The sequence below is a fragment of the Arvicola amphibius genome, chromosome 13, assembly GCF_903992535.2.
Source record: "Arvicola amphibius chromosome 13, mArvAmp1.2, whole genome shotgun sequence".
Lineage (NCBI taxonomy): Eukaryota > Metazoa > Chordata > Mammalia > Rodentia > Cricetidae > Arvicola > Arvicola amphibius.
The window spans coordinates 2,311,914-2,336,067 of NC_052059.1; the positions used below are offsets into that span (position 1 = coordinate 2,311,914).

General features: G+C 48.8%; 1 protein-coding gene across 1 annotated transcript; it reads right to left on the minus strand.

Moving 5' to 3' along the window:
- Window positions 1–23,375: 23,375 nt before the first annotated feature.
- LOC119800511 (putative mitochondrial import inner membrane translocase subunit Tim8 A-B) lies at window positions 23,376–23,657 on the minus strand. Its single transcript, XM_038310705.1, has one exon. The coding sequence runs from the start codon at window positions 23,655–23,657 to the stop codon at window positions 23,376–23,378; it is 282 nt and encodes a 93-aa protein (XP_038166633.1).
- Between the last annotated feature and the right edge of the window lie 497 nt (window positions 23,658–24,154).

The window sequence follows — 24,154 nt, forward strand, 5'->3', positions numbered from 1 at the left end:
TTCAGGCACATATGATGGTGGGAAGAAGAAGGGGGGTTGCCAGGAGTCACAGAGGGAGCAAGATATGCTGAAGACAGGTAAAGCCACAAACCACGTGGCAATATGTAGATTAATAGAAATGGGTTAGCTGAAGTTGTAAGAGCTCTTTAGTAACAAGCCTAAACTGCGGCTGAGCTTTTATAATTAATAATAAGTCTCTGTGTCATTACTGGGGAGCTGGTGGTCCTGACGTGAAGGTCCAACCACCGTGGAGTCAGGCGCACAGCTAAGAAACCAGATGAAAGGCCAAGTCACAGCTTGAGCTTTGGGTTGTGTTTTCTTTAAACATCGAAGCCCCTCGTGCCCCTGTAGCCATGAGCCTTCACCTGATGAAGACTGTAGTTCTGGGCAGGCAACATCTGCCCCAGCTCGGTGCTTACTGTAAGGCAACTGCCGACGTCAGCAGCCAGAACACAGGCTGCTGGGAAGCCAACGCTAAAACCCCACTTTTGTCCCCAGTAGGCAGCAGGTCCCCCAGTACTGAAATGAGCCCTGGGGAGTGACGGGGCCTTTCTAACCCGTGACTCCTGGCCAGCATCTACGTTTACCCTTGTGGGTTGTCACAGAGAGCTGGGTCAGTCTGCTCGGCCGGGTGACAGAGTGCCACAGACTCGGCTACTTCCACCAAGACATGCGTCTCCTCGCGTCCTGGAACCTGCATGCCCCTCGGCCAAACAGGTGGAGCTGGCCCCCTCTGAGGCCACCTTTTCTGGGTCTCTGTCCATCATTCCCAGTGTCCTGGTCTTCTCTTCTTACTATCAACATCAACCTACGAAATCTGGCTCCATCCGACTTTTTTTTTTTTTAATTTCTTCTTTTATACACATTCTCAGGTTGTTGGAATTTGGATGTCAATGTGGAAATGGGGGAAGGGAGGACCATGTATGGTGCTGGAAGTAATAAAGAAACTGTAGGAATATCTAGCTCCTCTTTAAGAATCAGGGGCTAGCCTATGTCAGCCCTCAGAGGAGGACATCTTCCCAACCCATCCCCCACCAATATGGGGTTTGTCCTAGCTCAGGTCCCCTCTGAGGGAAGGAATCCCTAGCCTATGTAGCTCTAGCACCAGCTAAGACCTACAGTCCCCTGGACCAATGTGTGTGGTTCTGGGCACAGGAAGCATTATTTGCACCTCAGCAGCCCTGGCAGGAGGCTCCCACCTGCTCCAGGCAGTGGAGATTCTGTCTCCAGAAGGCAGGCACTATACTGTCAAGCACAGAAAGGTACGGCTAATCCTTATCAACTCTGCATTCCCAGGGGCAGCTTCACCTCAGGCACAGATGCTAGGGTCCCACCGCAAACCAGTGAGCATCCGGAAGCCTCCTGGAGCTTCCATTTCAAGAGCCAGGGCACAGGTGGAAGCTGTACCCAGAATGCTTCTTGTGAAAAACGCCCACCTGTCCTGGGAGCTGGGAATCCCCGGGGTTCGTCTGCAGAGGGTTCCTGGGTAGTTTCCTGTTTCAACCCCATAGCCGGGGGGGGGGGGGGAATTTCTGCTTTTTGCTTCTCTGAACTCTAAGCTGAGGTATGCATGTTCTTGACATGGGATTTTTCTGGTTAAAGGAAAGTCCTGTGTCCTTAAGAATGCTTCTCTGTAGATCTTGAAAAAGTCAGATCAAATGTCACTTCCCATGAGAAAGCCTGTGACGTCCCACTATCCTGCACTACTCGGCTGGAACTCGCGAGCTGCAGTCTGCACTGATCTGCTCTGTGCCTCCACCACAAGTCCTCTCTGCCGTGTTCTTCCTTAATGTGCTCGGCGAGGTTTGGAGAATATGAGAAGCCAAGACTGAAAGCCATAACAGGGCACTGTCATTTGCTCGGAGCTAGATCTTTGGGGCCACCACCAGGATATTTTCTGGTACCCAGGAGTGTGGGTCTTAGAGCACAGGACTCTATCATGAAGTGAAGAACACACCCAGGCTTCCGAGATGCCAGCAGTAACACAGCACCTGGAGCAGTTCTGATAAAACGTGGTCTTCCCCAAGAGCTACTACATTAAAAGTGTGGCCCAGAGGTGGGAGTTTTGGGAACAATTAGTTGACAGACATATGAAGGCACATCTGGGTGGCAGTGGGTGCTGCCTGGCTGTGAGGAAGCCTTTAGAAGCATCTTTGTCTAGGTACCTTCTTACACTTCTAGCTCTGCTCCCCGATTTATTTTCCTTCTCTGTTGATTAAATTCAAAATGCTAAAGGTATAGTCAACAATTAAAAAAAAACTATTGTTTTACTCATGTTGTAGCATGAGATGTGCACAGAATTTAGTGATACCAGATATCAAAAGACCTCTGGCCAGAGTCCATCCCTTCTCCTCCTGCCCAGAGTCCGTCCCTTCTCCTCCTGCCCAGAGTCCATCCCTTCTCCTCCTGCCCAGAGTCCATCCCTTCTCCTCCTCCTGCCCAGAGTCCGTCCCTTCTCCTCCTGCCCAGAGTCCATCCCTTCTTCTGCCCAGATTCCATCCCTTCTCCTCCTGCCCAGAGTCCATCCCTTCTCCTCCTGCCCAGAGTCCATCCCTTCTCCTCCTCCTGCCCAGAGTCTGTCCCTTCTCCTCCTGCCCAGAGTCCATCCCTTCTCCTCCTCCTGCCCAGAGTCCGTCCCTTCTCCTCCTGCCCAGAGTCCATCCCTTCTCCTCCTGCCCAGAGTCCATCCCTTCTTCTCCTCCTGCCCAGAGTTCGTCCCTTCTCCTCCTGCCCAGAGTCCATCCCTTCTTCTGCCAAGATTCCATCCCTTCTCCTCCTGCCCAGAGTCCATCCCTTCTCCTCCTGCCCAGAGTCCATCCCTTCTCCTCCTCCTGCCCAGAGTCCGTCCCTTCTCCTCCTGCCCAGAGTCCATCCCTTCTTCTGCCCAGATTCCATCCCTTCTCCTCCTGCCCAGAGTCCATCCCTTCTCCTCCTGCCCAGAGTCCATCCCTTCTCCTCCTCCTGCCCAGAGTCTGTCCCTTCTCCTCCTGCCCAGAGTCCATCCCTTCTCCTCCTCCTGCCCAGAGTCCGTCCCTTCTCCTCCTGCCCAGAGTTCATCCCTTCTCCTCCTGCCCAGAGTCCATCCCTTCTCCTCCTCCTGCCCAGAGTCCGTCCCTTCTCCTCCTGCGCAGAGTCCATCCCTTCTTCTGCCCAGATTCCATCCCTTCTCCTCCTGCCCAGAGTCCATCCCTTCTCCTCCTCCTGCCCAGAGTCCATCCCTTCTCCTCCTCCTGCCCAGAGTCCGTCCCTTCTCCTCCTGCCCAGAGTCCATCCCTTCTCCTCCTCCTGCCCAGAGTTCATCCCTTCTCCTCCTGCCCAGAGTCCATCCCTTCTGCTCCTCCTGCCCAGAGTCCGTCCCTTCTCCTCCTGCCCAGAGTCCGTCCCTTCTCCTCCTCCTGCCCAGAATCCGTCCCTTCTCCTCCTGCCCAGAGTCCATCCCTTCTCCTCCTCCTGCCCAGAATCCATCCCTTCTCCTCCTGCCCAGACTCCATCCCTTCTCCTCCTCCTGCCCAGAGTCCGTCCCTTCTTCTCCTCCTGCCCAGAGTCCATTCCTTTTCCTCCTCCTGCCCAGAGTCCATCCCTTCTCCTCCTCCTGCCCAGAGTCCGTCCCTTCTCCTCCTGCCCAGAGTCCATCCCTTCTCCTCCTCCTGCCCAGAGTCCGTCCCTTCTCCTCCTGCCCAGAGTCCGTCCCTTCTCCTCCCCCTTCCTTCCACTCTCTCAGTGTATTAGCTACTTTCCGTTGCTGTAACCTAACCCCTGACAAACACCCTGAGGACAGAGGGGTTAGTTTTTGGCTACAGCGTGAGGGCATGTGGTCCACCACATCAGGTAAGGTGGGGTGGGGAGCATGTGGCGGCACCTGCAGCTATCAGGCAGATGAATCCCGGTGCTCAGCTGACATCCTCTCCCTCCCCTCTTCTTTTTCCAGTTCAGAACCCCAGCCTACAGTATGGTGTGCTGACATGCAGGGTGGGACTTCCACATTCAGTGAAATATATCTGGAAGCCCCTTAAAGACACACCAAGAGGTGTGTCTCTAGGTGATTCCGATGATGAAACTGATGATGAAGAGGAACCATCAGTCTCCAACTGACGATGAAGGGGAACCATCAGTCTCCAACTGACGATGAAGAGGAACAACCAGTCTCCAACTGACGATGAAGAGGAACAACCAGTCTCCAACTGATGATGAAGAGGAACAACCAGTCTCCAACTGATGATGAAGAGGAACAACCAGTCTCCAACTGATGATGAAGAGGAACAATTAGTCTCCAACTGATGCTGAAGAGGAACAACCAGTCTCCAACTGATGATGAAGAGTAACAACCAGTCTCCAACTGATGATGAAGAGTAACAACCAGTCTCCAACTGATGATGAAGAGGAACAACCAGTCTCCAACTGATGATGAAGAGGAACAACCAGTCTCCAACTGATGATGAAGGGGAACTATCAGTCTCCAACTGATGATGAAGAGGAACCATCAGTCTCCAACTGATGATGAAGGGGAACCATCAGTCTCCAACTGACGATGAAGAGGAACAACCAGTCTCCAACTGACGATGAAGAGGAACAACCAGTCTCCAACTGATGATGAAGAGGAACAACCAGTCTCCAACTGATGATGAAGAGGAACAATCAGTCTCCAACTGATGCTGAAGAGGAACAACCAGTCTCCAACTGATGATGAAGAGTAACAACCAGTCTCCAACTGATGATGAAGAGGAACAACCAGTCTCCAACTGATGATGAAGGGGAACTATCAGTCTCCAACTGATGATGAAGAGGAACCATCAGTCTCCAACTGATGATGAAGGGGAACCATCAGTCTCCAACTGACGATGAAGAGGAACAACCAGTCTCCAACTGATGATGAAGAGGAACAACCAGTCTCCAACTGATGATGAAGAGGAACAACCAGTCTCCAACTGATGATGAAGGGGAACTATCAGTCTCCAACTGATGATGAAGAGGAACCATCAGTCTCCAACTGATGATGAAGGGGAACCATCAGTCTCCAACTGACGATGAAGAGGAACAACCAGTCTCCAACTGACGATGAAGAGGAACAACCAGTCTCCAACTGATGATGAAGAGGAACAACCAGTCTCCAACTGATGATGAAGAGGAACCATCAGTCTCCAACTGACGATGAAGGGGAACCATCAGTCTCCAACTGACGATGAAGAGGAACAACCAGTCTCCAACTGACGATGAAGAGGAACAACCAGTCTCCAACTGATGATGAAGAGGAACAACCAGTCTCCAACTGGTGATGAAGAGGAACAACCAGTCTCCAACTGATGATGAAGAGGAACAACCAGTCTCCAACTGGTGATGAAGAGGAACAACCAGTCTCCAACTGGTGATGAAGAGGAACAACCAGTCTCCAACTGATGATGAAGAGGAACAACCAGTCTCCAATTGATGATGAAGAGGAACAACCAGTCTCCAACTGATGCTGAAGAGGAACAACCAGTCTCCAACTGGCAATGAAGAGGAACCATCACACTCTGTCTCCAACAGAGGATGAAGATGAAACATCACACTCTTGTTTTATCCTGTCTCTGTCCTTTGCTGCTTCTCTTCATTCTAGAAAATTTAGCTCCACCCCAGCTCCTGTCCTGTCTTGCTCCAGCACTCCAGAGTCTTCTCAGATATGCAGTTCAATAATTTCAAGCTGTTTTTCAAATCATTTCTTTCAAACACACCTAGAATTCTCAAGATTCTTTCTTTCCCCGACTTACACAAGGTTGGTGGTTCCTTGAGACTGTTCTCCATTGGGACTCCTCTAGCTGATGGCCCTCATTAGGGCTAGGACATCTCCATAACTGTCTTTTTTTTTTCTATATTCATTGGCTGCCTTTTGTGTAAGTGATCTGACTTAGCCTCTAGTTCTGTTTAGGAGCTAAACACAGATGAGTGCTTTATGACAGAGAGGTGCATTCAACAAATCCAAGTGCAGGCTCTATCATCAGGGGATCCACCAATGTCATCTCAACAGACAAGAAGCATGTGATGAAGCTGACCACGGATAAAATGTTCAGCACTCCAGGCACAGAAAGTTACACAACTGACTGAGAGCGCCTGCAGACCTGTACAATCACAGCTGACACTTCACTGCGAGGCACGTGACAGTAAAGAACTGACCCCTGCTACTACTCTATGCCTTGAGTTATGTGCCCATCAATGCAGCACAGTGACCAGGAGACTGAGGTACAATAACACAATGACGTCACTGTACACCTTGAGTTATGTGCCCATCAACGCAGCACAGTGACCAGGAGACTGAGGTACAATAACACAACGACGTCACTGTACACCTTGAGTTATGTGCCTATCAATGCAGCACAGTGACCAGGAGACTGAGGTGCAATAACACAATGACGTCACTGAAGCAGATGACATGCTGTACTCTGAAGAGCCAAGGAAAGAGCTGAAGATCTTACTGTGAGAGCCAGTGATGGCTGGACAAAAGGTTAATAAATAAAGTCATTAGGACAGTGCTAAGGTTGAACAGCATATGAAACGTCTCCACAGGCTCCTATGCTAAAGATCTGATTTCCAGCTGGGAACACTCTTCTGGGTGACACTGGAAATTCAGGCGCTGGAGCTCAGCTGAAGGAAGGACGACGGTGCAGTGTGACTCTAAAGGTGATCCTGTCCCTGGCTCTGCTTCTGCTTAACTTTCCCTCTCTGGTGACAAAGTTCTCTCTTGTAGAGGACTGTTTGTTTGTTCCCGGCTGCTCAGCCCCAAAATAATCACACAGAAACTATATTATTTGCAATACTGTTTGGCCAAAAGCTTAAGCGTATTTCTAGCTAACTCTTACATCTTAAACTAGCCCATCTCCATTAATCTGTGTATCGCCACGTGGCTGTGGCTTACTGTGTAACATTCCATCCCCAGCATCTGTCTCTGGTTAGGCTACATGGCTTATCTTGACTCTGCTTTCTTTCTCCCAGCATTCAGTTTAGTTCTCCCCGCCTAGCTCTACTCTACCCTATCACAGGCCAGCGCAGATTTCTTTATTAACCAATAGTATTCATAGCATACAGAGGGGAATCCCACATCAGTTCTCTGTTCATGTCACTCACCTGTGATGACTGATTAACATTCATCAATAACATGAGCCTCAAGAAAACAATGATCAGTGGAAACAGCCAGACTCCAAAGGCTCCAAAGTGTGTTTCCGTGCATAAGAAATGTGCAGAAAAGGTGAGTGTGTGGTACAGAAGCAGATGGAGAGGCTTGCTATGGCTGTGATGGAACTGAGCGACTGCAGAGTCTTTTGGGGAGGACGGGATGATGCGACAACTCTGCACTTGCTAAAAAGTACTGAATCACGCATGAAAAGTGCACTGGTGTGCACACTATCCCTTAATTCCACGTAATGGCAGAGTAGAATTGGGCCCACTTTCACACAGATACTCTGAGAATATTGGATAAAGAACAGCTTATGCGTCTCAAGTGAAGGATGCGGTCTACAGTGTCAAACCGCCTGCCCTGCAGCTGCTGGTCCTCGCCTGGGCTCCCTTGGCACTAACACCTGAGCGGACGCTCTTCTCGCTCAGATCAGAACTCTCCTGGGGCATCTCATGGCCCTCAGGACTGCAGTTCTAGCCTGGGCTCCCTTGGCACTAACACCTGAGCGGATGCTCTTCTCGCTCAGATCAGAACTCTCCTGGGGCATCTCATGGCCCTCAGGACTGCAGTTCTAGCCTGGGCTCCCTTGGCACTAACACCTGAGCGGACGCTCTTCTTGCTCAGATCAGAACTCTCCTGGGGCATCTCATGGCCCTCAGGACTGCAGCTCTAGCCTGGGCTCCCTTGGCACTAACACCTGAGCGGATGCTCTTCTCGCTCAGATCAGAACTCTCCTGGGGCATCTCATGTCCTCAGGACTGCAGCTCTATCGCTGATGTGCTTTGGCAGCTGTGAGATGTGCTCTCCAGAGCACTACAAGGAAGCTGACACCCACTGGAAGTCTACAAGTTGTGGAGGGGTAAAAGGCCAGAGGCAATCCTCGTTTCTGTGGGCCCTAGCATCTTCCTTCTTCCTCTCCTGCCTTCTCTTCAATCCCTTCCTGCCTTCCCCAGCCCCTGCTGACTCAGGTCGTTGGTACTATCTCCCAGGTAAGCCTTATTCTAGGGCTGGGTGACAGCAGTGGGCAGACTCACTCAATCTGGACTGTCCCTAGAGTTCTCAGACCACTGGGAGACAAGAGATAACAAAGTAATCATCTACACAGCAGGTGTCTGAAGGAAGAGAGCCTGATGTGGCAGTCTAACTACAGCGGGGATCCCTGCAGCCTTCTCAGCCATGGTGAGATGGGTGAGTGGTCAGGTGAGGAGCAGAGACGCTGGGCAGGGGTGGGCTGGAGGGGAGTGAAAGGTGGCACTGTTAGCTGGGGGACAAGTTGAGAGAGAGGGGTTAAGGGGAAAGGGGGTGTATTGTCCCTCTCCCAACAATCTCCTGATTGTTTCTCTTTCTACTAAAGTTGGTACCCAAGAAACTTGCAGTGTAAGTGAACTCAAGCACAGCAAGGCATGGGGACATGGGCCCCTTCCACCTGTTGCCACACATTCTCTGATCAAAACGAGACCTTGGTCTCACCTGTGGCAGGGAGGAGGCCACGGAGGCATGGTGTAGCTTATGCCTTTGGAAGCCTCGGGAAGACACTGTTGGCTGTCACAAGGCTCCTAAGGCTAGATCCGAGTCTACAAGAATCCCCTGCCCCCCTGAGCCATTGGGGCACCCTGTAGTCAGGCTAGATAGAGCTTGGGGTTTCAGAAAGCTTCAGAGAAGGCTGGGAAAGTTTCAGGTGGATGGGGGTGGGAACCCACTTTGGCACTGCCCCTCCAAAACCCCCCCAGAACCCTAGATTTAGAGCTCATCAAGTGTTCTGAGCACATCCCCCCCAGGCCGCCCCTCTTCTGTGGCTCCTTCTATTTTAGTTCTTCCTCTCCTGAGCTGTACATGAAAAGTACTATTGAAACACACACTCCCTCTCTCTCTCACACACATACACACAAGAAAGAGTTCTGAAAAATGTCAAACCACAGGTCCTTTCCCCAGCTCCTCTTTTAAGTTTCTAGGTTTATACTATTCCTGGCTGACCCCAAAGCAGACAGGGTCAAATGGGGCACCCTTGGGTGAACAAGGCAGAGATTTAGAAGAGTGTTCCAAGGCTAGTTTCATATAGTTCTTCTGAACTCGGAGGCAGGAGAGTATCCTCTTTATCATCAGTAAAACATGGGCCAGGAAGACAAGACCAGTCGCTGGGAGTGTGACAAGTCCAGCAGCCGAGAAACAGAGACTGGAGCCCAGTGTGAGGCCCAGGTCAAGCTCGGTCTGAGGGTATTGTCCTTTCACACACAGTTTTGTTCTAGGTCTTGAAGAGCCCCAGCCTGAGTCCTCTGAAAGGCCCCGATGCTGAGAATGGGCTTTCTTCCCCAGTCTGTGTCACTGTCTGTTCTGTTTTTTCGAAAATCGATGAATATGACAATAAAATGACCCCAAACCCAATACAACTGTTGAAGGAAACCATGACAGCCAGCAGCCTGGCCTTAGCTCGTAGTCTCCCTGTTCCACCCCAAGTGAAGGGATTACAGGTGAGAGTCACCATACCTGGCCTAAAATTCTTCTGAATGTGGTCTACAAAAATGTTTCCAAACACATTGTAACTAGATGAAATGGTAAATTTTATAGTGTATATACTGTCACAATTCTAAAAATTAAACTTACTGTGGAATTCAAAGCAAAGTTTGAATAAATTACACATATTTATAGTCTCCCCCTTCTTTTGAGACAGGCTGTCATCTTAATATGTATTCTCGGATGCTTCCTGAGATTACAGGTTGGGCTACCGCACCAGCCTCTCAGTTATTATTACTTTTTAATTACTATTATTGCCAGGGATAGTAGCTCATTCAACATGAGTTGGCTTAGGCTATATATTAAGTTCCAGGCCAGCCTGGGGTTCCAAGTCAGATCCTAACTGAAATAAGGAGAACTAAACATCATTATCTTATCACAACTGTGGGGGCACCAGATACCGATGCCAGGCTCTGCAAATGCTACAACGCTCTAACACTATCTATGTGTCTGTGTATGTGCACAGGAGTGCAAGTGTCTTCTGAGGCCAGAAGGTGTTTGATTCCCTGAAGCTGGAGCTACAGATGGGTGTGAGCTGCCCAACATGGGTGCTGGGAACTGAACTCAGGTCCTATACAAGAGCAGTGTGTGCTTTCAACTGCTGAGCCATTCCGCCAACACAAAGGTTTGTCTCACTTATGATTTCGTGTGAGCGTGTGTAAGTGAGAGGAGCCTGTGGAGCCCAGAAAAGGGTGCTGGGTTTCCTGGAGCTGGACCTACAGGCAGCTGTGATACAATGCTGGGAACCAAACTCAGGTTCTCTGAAAGAGCAGCGAGCTCTTAACTGCTGAGCCATTTCTCAGTCTGTCAGTTATTTCTGAAAATAGTCTTACCATACAGCCACAGGGAAAGGGCCCTGTTGGAAGAACACTGATCAATTATAAATGCCATCTCCAGGATCTCCCATCTGTGGCAATCTTACCATGTAGCTGGCTAGCACCGAGCTTACTACCCCCAATCCGCCTACAGAGTGCTACCCATCATGCCTCACTTTCTCTTCTTACTTTTGAGTTTCAAAAAACTTTCTTGGTATTGTTGTTTTGTTTGTTTTTTGAGATAATGTCTCTCTACATAGTGCTTGCTGTTCTAGAACTCACTATGTAGACCAAACTGGCTTCAAACTCATAGAGATATGCTTGTCTCTGCCTCCCAAGTGCTGGGATTGAAGGAGTGTGCCACCACAGCTGGCTTTCTTAGTGTTTTTAAAAGTCTCTAGAGGCCGGACCTAAACATGCTCCAGAGCACTGGAATTCAGTGTGGCTGCCCTGGAGAAAATGAGTGTGCGCTCACCAAATATGGGACAGGAATGTTCACGGCAGCACCATTCATTGTGACAGCCCCAGAGGAGACGCAATTCAGATGTTCTCAAACAGAGAGTAAAAAAGTAATTACTAGCACATCCAGGTAGGGGAATATGAGAAAAATGAGTGAATAAACCACAACTATTAACACTATGGACATCCACACCTGTCAGGGCTCAGACTGAGACACCCCATGAAGCACGATTAATAAAAACTCAGGGTCAGAAACTGGGGTTCCATCTGAAGATATGAAAAGCAAAACGGCCAGCCACTGGCTCTTACCTCAACCTCAGACCAAAAATGGTGATCCTGCCTCCTGGAACCTCAGAAGGAGACTGCTTCTGCGAGCTGTCTTCCCCCGTTTTATAATCCTCTCTAGTTCTGGGATTAAAGACATGCACCACTGTTATTAAAGGCATGCACTGCTCAGTTTCTATGGCAACTAGTGCGGCTACTGGGATTAAAGGCATGTGACATATGGCTATGGAGATTAAAGGTGTGTGTCATCGTGGCTACTGGGATTAAAGGTGTGTGTCATCGTGGCTACCAGGATTAAAGGTGTGTGTCATCGTGGCTACTGGGATTAAAGGTGTGTGTCATCGTGGCTACTGGGATTAAAGGTGTGTGTTACCATAACCTGGTCTGTAAGGCTGACAAGTGAGACTGTCTTACTCTTAGATCTTCAGTCTTTATTTATTAAAATATAGTTTAAATGTCACTACAACTCCAAATATGGCATCTTGGCAGCTGAGAAAGGCCCTTCCCTTCTCCTTTCTGTAAGAGAGAATTCTCTTACTCTGCTAGCCTTCATGAAAAAAGGTCATAAATCTCCATTCCCCACGCCCCTCCCCCAGGCCAAGAGGGTCTAGAGTCCAGACAGAATCATATCCTCGCCTTCTGTTCAACTGTACTTGACAACTGTCTATGGTACTTCAAAACAAAGACAATAATACCATCCCTGGGTATTAACCAAGAAACCAACAAAATCAGTGTGCGCGGGGGAGAGGGAGTGCTTACACTACCGTTTAGCATGGCCCCATTCATATAGCCAAGCTACAGAATCAACTGAGCTGCCCATCAGTGAGCAAAGAGACAAGACAAGTGTGGTAAGACCCGCCTCCATCATACATGCAATGGGGTCTTATTCACCCATGAAGAAAATCATACAGAAAAATGGATGAAGCAGATTACCATGTTAAATGTAATAAAACAAATTCAGAAAGACAAATGCCACATGTCACATATTTTCTTGCGTTTGCATAATCTTAAATTTAAAAAGACATAAAAGTATAAGGGGAATAATTTGGGAAGAAAGCAGGACCAGTGAGAGGTTAATATGAGTCAAGAACATTTTACTTACACACACACACACACACACACACACACACACACACACACTAAAACGTCATAATGGAACCATTTTTTTGTACAATGAATATACACTGCTTTTTTCTTTAAGACAGAGTCTCTAGCTCAGGCTGGCCTCAAACTTCCTCTGTAGCCAAGGATGGCCTTAAATTTCTTATCTTTCTGCCTCTGTCTACCAAATGACGGGACTGTAAGTGTGAAGCACCAGGCCCAACTTATGTGCTACTAGAACCCAGGGCTAGGCACACACAGTTTATGTGCTATTGAGACTGGAACCCAGGGCTAGGCACACACATCTGCCTAATAAAGGTTCTCTGACCTGCTAAAGGACAAAGGGCAAGGGAAGCTGGATGTGTTCTTCCTGCCTTCTCTAACGCTAGTACCTTGGGACAGTGTGTCCTGGAGGCCATCAAACTTCTCTGAGGCTGAACCCCCGTGACAGGAAAGCTGTAAAACAAAAAGAACATATGTTCGCTTCGAACACCCAGCCAGGCACCATGTGGCCTGGGGCATGCGGCTTCCTTACCCCAAGGCTCCGGCCTCTGAGCAAGCCTGTCCCATGGGCGCATCTCACGCCAAGTCCACCCTTTGTGTGCAGAGCAGGTCAGGGTCGGGGACTGAGCGGAGCCCAGGGATCTCCCCACATCTTGCTTTTCTGACTAAATTTCTCAGCGGGGCCTTTTCCTGTGAAATGTTCCCCAGCTGTCATCTTCGTCTGAACTTCTCAGACGGCATCTCCCCTTGATTTTCGGCCTATGTGGTGAGCACACAGGTCAGATCTGTAGCTTGAATCAAAGGCGGGTTTTTCTCTTGGCTCTTGCCCTGTTTGGTAACTTGAACACAATTAGAACTTTTCAAAATTACTGACTGACAGAGAAGGAGAAGTAACAACAGAACAAAACTGCCACTTTCTCTTGAGTACAAGGAAGAAAAACCAACAGGAAGAGACCCAGTCCCCTGGGGGGATGTGGCTGGGTTGGCAGTGCTACTGGGCAAGGCTTAACAGTGAATTTAAATTTCATGTTAGGGCTTTATAGTCAGCACATTTTAAAAAATTCTTTTTATTAGTTAAGAGCACTGGCTGCTCTTCCAGAGGACCAGAGTTCAATTCCCAGCACCCACAAGACAGTTCACACCTGTCTGTTAACTCGTTTCAAGGTTTCTGACACTCTTACATAAACATACATGCAGGCAAAACACCAATGAACACAGAATAAAAATAAATTACTTTAAAAAAATTAATCTATCCTGGACTCAGACTCACTCTGTAATTCAGGTTGGCTTTAAACTCTCAGCAATCCTCCTGTCCTAGCTTCTCCATAATATGAGTATACGACACCTGGCTTTTCTTTTTCTACTCCTCCTCCTATTATTACATTATTACTACTACTATTATTATTATTACTATTACTACTACTACTACTACTACATAAACAATGCTGTCCCTTGACTGGCAACTATCAGCCCCTTCCCAGACAAGGAGAGGAGGCAGAAATTGGGGCCACTGCTGCTGTCCCCGACAGGGCGTGAGGCGATCAGGGACACCCACTGAGGAGGTGACAGGCATCGGAAAGCTGACAGGAGTTAGGCTCTGAGGAGCTGAGATGGAAGGAGGCAAGAGACCCCAGAACAGACAGGTAGAGGGCTGGTGGGACGATTCCGTGGGTAACGGTGTTTGCTGCCAACCCCCAAAACATAACTGCAGTCCCCAGAACCCTGAAGTTTATACCTCCACACATGCACGCACACACACACACAATCACATTGTAAGAAAGGGACCAGTGCATGAGCTGCCACTGCAGATTCCAGAAGGCTGTGGTGTTATCATCTCTGGCTACCAGGGGTGACCAGAGGTGAAGGAGCGGCCATCTGACATCAGCGCTTGGAAGAGGACACCGCGGTGAGAGCCCAGCGCGACAAGCTTCCTGCGTGGAAGACCTAGAACCAAGTCCTTCATTCTCCAGCCTTAGAACTGTCTCTGGCTTTAAAGGCCCAGGGCACAACCCCTTGAGGTTCAAAGCAAATAGCCTCTGGCTCTGAGGGCCTAGAGCCTCAGTCCCTGGTTGTGACCCAAAGGCTCCGGGACACCAGGAGTAAGGAAGCCCAGCTTTGCCTGGTCTCCATTTCCACTCGGAGCATTAGAGACAAAGGCAGAGCTGGTTCAGTTTTCATTGTGGGGAGGAACAGGGAGGAACCTGCGTCTTGCTTTCTTTAATAGCATTTGCTGTAGAGCCCTCGGGCTGGTCTTGGTCTCAGGAATGCCAGCAGCAACCTGGCTGACTACAGGAGACTGTGCCTCTGGGCTCAAGCTTCACCATCTGAAACACACAGGCCTTAGACAGGAGTCTCCAGACTGCAACTCTTTCTGGTGACTCTTTGCAGGGGCTGGGGAGGGGGGATTTACACCCCCAGCTGCCGCTCTCACGTCACAGGCCACACAGGTCTCTGTGGCCTGAAGGTGCCCAGTTTCCACTTAACCTCCTGGCTCAGGACGACAGACTGTTTCTCTCTGGCGGCCTACCTAGCAGCAGGTCCAGAGCAGGTGCCCAGGAGACAGGACAGTGGCAGGTGTGGGAGGCAGGACTGGAGTAGTACCCACCCGCAACCCTTCATCATTAGCTGTCTCCCAAGCACCTCGTCTGTGCCAGCCTTAGGTCAAGCCTGGCAGGACAACAATGAGTGGAGCTGTCACCTCCATGGGTGGCCAAGAGCGGTCACTTAGTGCACACTAATATGGAGGCAGATCGTGGGAGGGCAGAAAGGGAACATCTATTCAGGTGGAGGTGGCCAAGGAAGATTGTTCCAAGCAAGGCTGTCTTGCTTGAAGAGAATGCACGCAGAGTTAAGCAGGATACACTAGAAGGAAAATGTGTGCCCTTACCTCAAAGGCAGGAATCTAGAGCCAGTAGAGCGATACTAGCATGTTCACGCTCATCACCGAAGGGTGGCTCTGACCATTCGAGTGCCTTGGCCTGGCTACCCTTGGCTCAGCCATTATCGCCCAGATAAACACTCACGGGCCCCGAGGCTTTTCTGCTCCTCTGCTCATTTTCTCATGGCCCTGTCTCTGTTTGCTTTGTCATGCTTAGTCTCTACAACGCGCCAGCATACACACTGCACATGTGTAACAAGCCCTCTAGCCAGGAGCTCCGGCACTCAGCATCCCGGCTGCGTCTGAGGTGGTCAGCAAGCCCTTACCTATAAGCCTTTTCTACCTGTGGGTCCAGGAGTTGGGAAATCCCAGCTGCCCTATTCACTTGCCCCATGAGACAGATATCTCCTGAACCGCTATCAGGCAGACACTGGGATTATCAAGGGACAAAAGACATAACTAGCAGGCTCTCAGTACAAATAAGAGGAAATAAGAAGGTCAGCGGCCTTCTGAGGCTAAGCTCCCCCACAGCCCACAGATACCGCCTGTCCCTCTATTATAAGGTCATGAGATATCATCAGATCTGGGAAACAAAATGGTGTCACATGCATAAGACCACATCTGGGGACCAGAGACCTTAATAAAAGCCATCAAGTATACCAGTCACCTACACCCACAGAAAGGACTTTAGGCAGGTAATCAATGAAACAGCAGAAGAAGAAGGAGCTAGGACAAGGATCTTCTGGGTGTTCACTAACCAAAACCTGGAGGCCAAAGCCAGAGACTAACATTAAAAGGACAGCCCCTCCACTGCCAGTCTAGGACCAGGGCAGTAGAGGAGCTGGGATTTCTCAAATCAAAGGGCCATACAAGTTTAGCCCTCTTTATCAGAGAGGCCATGGAGACTCCAGGGGTTGGACTTTAACCAGTAGACATTCTGCAAAGAGGAAGGTCACTGGAGAGAAAGTGGTCTCATTACTTTCATGAGAGGCCACATAGTCAACAGCTTACCACAAGATGCACAGTGGCAGGGAGGGCTAACGGAGTCGAGGGGTCCCCCAGTAACTCACACGGAGCCTCAGCTCTCCTCAAGAGAAAAAATATGAAAGATGCTAACTCTGGAGCCACCTACATGACCTTACACACCCAAAGGAAATCAGCCAAGACTGCAGTGACGGTGATAGTATAAAGGAAAGGGAGGGGCTGGAGCTAGGGACCCTACAGGCTATGTCGGCTCCAGTGCCCCAGTGGGCAGGGCTCAGGACGAACATCTCTGTCCACATCTTGTCCTGACCCAGTTCAGACAGCAGAGGCGGACCACCGATGCTCACAAAGACCCGCAAACGCCATGTCTAGGTGACCAGCCCCAGCCCTTTGTAAAGTGCCTTACCAGGTCCTCTAAGCACCCGTGGCTGTCAAGCTACAGGGAGTTGCCTTTCGTTTGCCCAGAATTAACCTAATTTGCAGTCAGTGCTGAAGGTGGGGTGTAAAGGCTGTGAACCAATCATAGGCTAGCAACTTCTCTTCAAAAGAACCCCAAAAGATAAAATTCAGATCCAGGGTCCATAGTTTCTGCTTAGGGAATTCCTGACAGCAGGTGTCCTCACAGAGCCTGGCCAGGCAACTCCTTGCTTGATTGCCATGGAAACCCTTTTAGGAGACTCTTCCACCAGGCATGATTTGCCTGGCTCTGAGTAAACAAAAGGTAGCTCAGCTTCTCTCTACTCAGCCCTACCTCGTTCTCCGTTCCCACCCAGGCTTCTGGAGCAGCCTCTCAACTGACTGGGTATGAGGCCTCCTCCTCCCTCAGATCTCTCCTGCCCGACACAGATCCAACCCTATTGATTCCTCTTCCCCTCCTGTTGCTGCAACTTCCCCCTTCCAGAACGACAGGGCTCTCCACATCTGCTGGCAGTGAGCTCCACTTCCAGCTCCAGCTGGACCAGAATGCTGCCTTCTGCCCTCCCCCAGACGGCAAGGAGCAGGAAACTCCTAAGAAGCAGCTGCAGGAGAGAGAGGAACTCTGCCCTCCCTCCCGAGGGCCGCAGTGACAGTCAGTGATTAAAGGTGGTTGCCTTTAACATAAGCGCGACTTCTCAGGAAAGGAAATGCTGGGGCAGGCAGGAAGTTAGGGGACTCAGTGTGTGCAGAGGGGTCGGCATATTTTCAAATGCTGTCCTTGCAGCAAAGATCAACGAAATGCAAAGCGGACAGATAAAACAGCATTAGCCTTTCATTGCATAGTGGGAAATCCCCAAATACCTCCTAGCTCCAGAAGTGAAATATAAACAGTGGCAACAAAATGTGGTTGTGCAGCTTCTGCTCGGGCCAGAAAGGCAGAAAAAGCAAACCAACAAGGTAAAGCCCGGTTTGCTATCTCCCATCTGAAACATATACCCTAATACTCAGGCCATCATCTGCCCTGCTACCCGCCACCCCACCAGGCACAAATCACTGCTAAGTGATCTACCCAACAAGGCACTAGACACACACGGACAAGGCAGGACTTCTCCACGTGTGCTTGCCTTCCAGGTGACACAGTGCACTGTTTGCTCCACTAAGCACACATATGTGAGGGCCTGGGAAGGAAGAGACTGTTTTCAGCAGGGGAGGCCCAGTTTCCATGCCCAGAGCCCTATGTCACCCTGATTCCATCTTAACTTAAAAAAAAAAAAAAAAAAAAAAAAGCCACAACAAGCAAAGGCCTGGGCAGCTGGTTCTCCCCGTCTGCCCACTTGGACTCCTGCAGAGGTACTTTATGTTCCTGCCTCACCTGGCAAAGCTCACTTAACTGCTCCTCTGGTCTCCACTCCAGCCTGGAGCTCAGGAGACATCCCCGACATTAGCTGCCTCACCAAGGACCACCACAGATCTAGAGTTCTAGAATGTTCCTCCTCGGGCTCTAAAATCCCTCTTGGGAAGCTTTCTCTTTGCCTGCATGTGTGTGTGTGTGTGTCTCACTGTGTGAGTGTTGGGGGTGGGGTTACACAAGTGAGCATGTGTGGAAGCCAGGATTCAACCTTGGGTGTCATTCCTGGTCCACCTTTTGTTCTCCTTGGGTTTAGTTTTCCTGAGTCTCTCACTGGCCTGACTCTCACCAGTTAGGCCAGGCTGTCTGGCTTCAAGTCCCAGGGATAAGTACACGACGCCGTGTACAGTAATTTTTTTCCTTCCTTCCTTCCTTCCTTCCTTCCTTCCTTCCTTTCTTCCTTCCTTTTTTGGTTTTTCAAGACAGGGTTTCTCTGTGTAACAGTTCTGAAACTCACTCTGTAGACCAGGCTGGCCTCAAACTCACAGAGATCCGCCTAAATCTGCCTCCCAAGTGCTGGGATTAAAGGTGTGTGCAATTTGCCCTGCCAGTATTTTTTCCTTAAAACGTAAGTTCTGGGTCTTGAACTCAGGGTGTTGCAAGGCAAGGCAAGCACCTTACCAACTAGTCATCCCTAGCCCTGATATTCTAAAATGACTGAAACCTGCAGTAAGTTAAAATAAGAAGGACTGGAGAGATGGCTCTGTGGTTAAAAGCACATATTGCTCTTGCAGAGGACCTGAGTTCAGTTTTGAGCATCCATGTCGAGAAGTTCCTGCAACTCCCGCTCCAGGGGATCTGGCGACCCCTTCTGGCCTTCTCAGGACCTGCACTCACATGCACATACTTTCACACACAGATACGTACATACCTATCATTAAAAATAAATCTCAAAAAAAGGAAAGTTAAGCAAAAAAAGTTTTAACATGTGTAAAAATGCTGCAATTATTTGGATGAGAAATGTTCCCCATAGGCTCAGATATTGAACACTTGGTCCCCAGTTGGTGGCAGTATTAGCAGAGGAAATAGAAGTTTTAGAAGGTGGAGGCCTGCTGAGGAAGTTTTAGAGCTTATAGCCTTGCCCTACTTCCAGCTCTCTCTCTCTGCTTCATGTTTACAGTTGAAATGTGCTCACTAGGCTTCCTGCTCTAGCCTCCCCTGCCATCACAGTTCCCATCTGGACCACAGTCTCTCGAGTCACCTCTGGTCATGGCATTCTGTCACAGCAACAGAAAGTAACTCATACAGATGCCTTCCAAAGGTGGCCAAGCAGGCACAGAAAACGCTCTGTGCCCTGTTTGTTACAGGGCTGTGCTCTGGAGCCAGTACGGTAGCACAGCAACCTGCACGAGAAGACGATGCCTCCCAGCTCGACCAAGCTCCATGACGTGCTGACACTGTAACTTCCTATTCTCAGAGTCTTTTTTTAAAAAATATTTATTTATTTATTTATTTATTTATTAAGTATACAATAGTCTGTCTGTGTGTATGCCTGAAGGCCAGAAGAGAGCACCAGACCTCATTGCAGATGGTTGTGAGCCACCATGTGGTTGCTGGGAATTGAACTCAGGACCTTTGGAAGAGCAGGCAATGCTCTTAATCACTGAGCCATCTCTCCAGCCCCCTCTCAGAGTCTTTATAAGACAAAGCTGAAAACCATTTCCACTCTAATGGTGAGCCCTCTCTACAGAATCACGATCCACGGAGAGGCCTTAAATCTACACAAGTCTCCCACTTGGCCATTTCATCTGGCCTGGGCCTTTGTAGAGTCTCTTCTTTTCCAAGCGAATAGGGATATTTAGGGTTAAGTTCTGTTTACTTAAGATGTACATTTTGTACCTTGTTTCAACAAAAAGTCTTACCTTTACAATGCAAATTTAGGATTGCTTGGCTATATAGATCACCTGGGATGATAAAAATGTAATAAAAAGACTGACCTAAGACCACTTATAAGTCAACAAGTGAAAAACCCAAAATGAAAGCTGTAAGATTTTGTTTTCATCTGTATTTTACTGTATGAATGTGCACAAATGTGCATCTTAGATCTACATGTAAACTTCTCTATATACATGTGTTTGGAGGTCATATACTTGTTACCTCATTGATATGGGAAAAAACAACTTATAAAGTAACCAAAATGCTTTTTCTTTACATTTATTTACTTATTATATATATATATATGTGTGTGTGTGTGTGTGTGTGTGTGTGTGTGTGTGTATCACAAAACATATGTGGAGGTCAGAGGACAACTTGCAAAATCTGCCATTTCAGGTACAGGACTGAACTCAGGTTGTTAATCTTTGCAAGAAACAAATTTGGTCCCTGAGCCATCTTGCCAGTCCCTAAATCCTTCTTAAATTTTAATAAAATGAAAATGTAATGTCCAGGTTTATATGGCTTATAAAGCTTTAAGTTCATGTTATGATAAATTCAATGCCACGTATGGTGTACCTGCCTATAATCCCTGCACTTGGAAGGTGGAGGACAGGACTAGGAGTTCAGCGCTAATGAGGTCATCTTGCCCGTATAAGATTCTGTCTCTGTCTCTCCCTACACACACACACACACACACACACACACACACACACACACACACAGATTGTAGGAACAAAATGTAGAGAACAAAACTCAAAGTGCCAGGAATGTTGCCTCTTAAGGAATATATCTTATAACAAAACCACCTGCTAGTTTTCTAAGAGGCGAGGCTGTCAAGCATAAGAAAAGCAAAATTCAATTTAAAAAATGGACTCTAGGCAAATATGGCCTAACAGTCCGTCCTTCTAGACCTGACCTCTCAGATTCTCTACTCTGACTGAAAGGGCCTTTCTGTCACTGCCTGCCACTCACCAGCACAGGACCAGACCAGAGCAAACGAATCAATCTCATCCTGGCAACAAGTGACCAAGACTAAAACACAGGATGGGTGATCAGCAATGCCTTCCAAGAAAATCGTTCAGAGACAAGGGATGAAGTTGTCAAACGAGACAACGACACACAGGAAGGAAGAAGGGAGGGAAAAAATGGAGTCAGTTATACCAGCCCTTCCAAAAGTAAGCAAAGCTGAAAGATTACAACAGGCTCTTTTCCATTAAATATTTATTTTATTTTATGTGCATAGTTTTTTAACCTTTATTTCTATTTTATGTGTATGGGTGGGTGTTTTACCTGCATGTTCGCCATGTGTATGTAGTGGTCATGGATACCAGAAGGGGGTATGCTGGATCCCCTGAGACTGTAGTTACAGTAGTTGTGAGCCACCATGTGGGTGTTAGGAATTTAACCAGGTCCTCTGGAAGAACGACCAGTGCTCTTAATCACTGAGCCATCTCTCCAGCCCCTTATGAGGATGAAACTGTACCATGGGTGTGTCGAAGGTCCTCAGAGTGAGGAGAGGGTGTTGGGTCCCAGAGAACTGGAGTTATAAACTGTTGAGAGTCACTAGACAGGCAATGGTTCTCAGCAGAAGGAAAAAGCAACAAGCTACATCTCCAGTCCCCAAGGTGACCTCACTAACAGGATCCCTTCTGACTCTGGCTTCGACATGCACTTTGCTTATTTCGTCCAGACACAGACATATTTCAGGATTTTCTCATGAGCTCTGATAGACGGCGAGCAATCCAAGGCCCTCAACAATGAGGAGTGGGCAAGAAAGACAGAGGTCATTCTACCAGTGTAACAGGAATCAAAGAGCCCCACTAGGCCTGCCAGCACCTCTCCCAGGGAGGGCCACATTCTACCAGTGTAACAGGAACCAAAGAGCCCACTCAGCCTGCCAGCACCTATCCCAGGGAGGGCCTCTGTGGCTTCTCTCTCAGCCAGCCCTTCACATGTGTGTCCCTAGCAACGAGAAGTTAAACTCCTCCCCTTCCCAGTTCTGCCGAAACTCTAAATAAGCCAGCCTCTGTTTACCAATTCCTATCTGGAGAGGGTGGAGGTGACAACAGGACACCTGAGACTCAGGAGCAGCCTGGTGAACAAAGACTCAAGAGTTCTGTGCTCTTTCACTCGGTCCTGATTGCGGAAGAGTCTTCTCCATCTTGAAAGAACTGAGCTTTTGTTAAAACTTAATTTAAGACTTTAAAAAGTGAATTATTATTGTTTGGGGTGCATGTAAGTCACTGCACACATGCAGAGGCCAGGGGACAATTTTGTAAAGTTAGTTCTCTCTACCCACTTTTATGTGGGCTTCAGGGATCAAATGAAGGTTGCTAAGCTCATGCGACAGGCATTATCCTCTGATAATCCTCATTGGCCTCCCTTTTAAGCTTTTTATTGTGACTTTGATTGAGTGATGTACCAAGGTAACACTTATCAATCATCTCAAATGCCTTTATCTTTTTAACAAATATCTCCATATCAAATTCTAAAAACTCTGAGATTTCTAGAAGGCACCCAAAAATTCAAGAGACCTATATTTGTATAACTGTATTATCAGTATGTGTTTCAAAATGATATGAGATTCCTAGAATCAGATAACAGCTTGTACGTTTTCAGTCATAATTGTAGTGATAATGTTGATTTCGTAAGAAACCTTCAAGAAATACAGTATTTCACTTTATATCCCACACTGGCCTCAAACTTGCAATCCACCTGCCTCCCAGTGCTAGGATTAAATCGTCAAGTCTGGCTGCACATCTGCCATAATATAATATCTAAAATGAATTCTCACAGTGCGGTCCCAAATTACAGAAAGCAGCTCCACTATCAAACTTCAGCAGCAAGGAGCACTAGGCCTCCCATATACCTCTGCAGCTCTCCATTTATCTGTCAATCACGTTCACAAGATTACCAATTCAACGCTATTCACGGGCTGGAGATGGCTTAGCGGTTAACAGCACTTCCTGGTATCCCAGAGGACCCCCAGTTCAGTTCCCAGAACACACACTGGGTGTCTCACAACCACCTGCAACTATAGCTAGAGGGATCTGCAGCCCTCTTCTGGCCTCCATGAGCTCTGCACTCATGTGGCTTACATTCATTCACACACACACACACACACACACACACACACACACACACACGCACACACGCACGCACGCACGCACGCACGCACGCACGCACATGAAATAAAAACACAACCCAGAACTCCAGGTTCCCCAGGCACGGTGGTGTACACCTTTAATCCCCAGCACTCAGGAGGCAGGAGCAGGCAGATGCGGATGCCGAAGTTGCAGGACAGCCAGGACTACGCAGAGACACCCTCGTTATAAAAGGAAAGAAATAACCACCCACAACCCAAACCCCGCGACCCTGAAGCCCCGCAAACACCAAACAATTAATCATTCCTAATTCTTAGGAGAAGCCCTGAGGGTTTCTACCACCATCCCCTCGGAGCCCTTCGTTTCCCAGCCTACCTTCCTTCCGCCGAGATCAGTCGGAGAAGAACGGCCGGGCCTTCTGGATCTGCTCCAGTCGATTCAGGATGAACTGGCTCGTGTCGATGAAGCGCTCGACGCAGTTCACCAAACAGACCTCGGCCCGGCTGTCCAGCTTGGGCCCCGGTTTGTCCATGCACTTCTCCCAGCACAGCTCAGTCATGTGATGGACCAGCAGCTGCAGCCGCTGCTTCTGCATCTCCACCTCCACGAAATGCTGCAGCTGCGGGTCTGCGGCGTCCAGGCTGCTCACCGGCGAAGACCAGGAGGCCTCCATGCCAGTGAGCAGCAGGGACCGGAAGTGCTCCTGGCAAGCCCCGCCTCCCACGTGCTGGTGGGGGGCGAGGGACCAGGAACCGGAAGTATTGTGGGCTGCCTCAGCCCCTGCGGGCTGCTCCGTCTGGCTCAGCTTCTCCTAAGTTCACACTGTTAGACTCCATGACGCTTTTCAGATCTTTAGTGAACAAACCGATGCTTCTATGCAGTGCCCGTCAAAATCAGGCTGAGTGACTATGAAGAAGACGATGGTTAAATCGATGGAGGTCCTGTTTTTGTGACCCTTGATTCATCCTAAACTCGTTGGCTTACATTCCCGAAGATAAAATTTGACTGGACTTTGAATTTTGAAGAAACAAAGAGGGCATTCTCTCTTCATCCACGGAAGCCCTACAGAGGGGCACTTACTGCTAACTGCACCCAGTTCTACCAGGTCCTCGTTGATGGCAATGTCTCCCTCCATTTTCAGCCAAGGACCGACCATACCTCAGTCATCCT

Excerpts from the sequence above, each read along its gene's own strand:
- LOC119800511 (XM_038310705.1), bottom strand. The coding sequence starts at position 23,657 with ATGGAGGCCTCCTGGTCTTCGCCGGTGAGCAGCCTGGACGCCGCAGAC.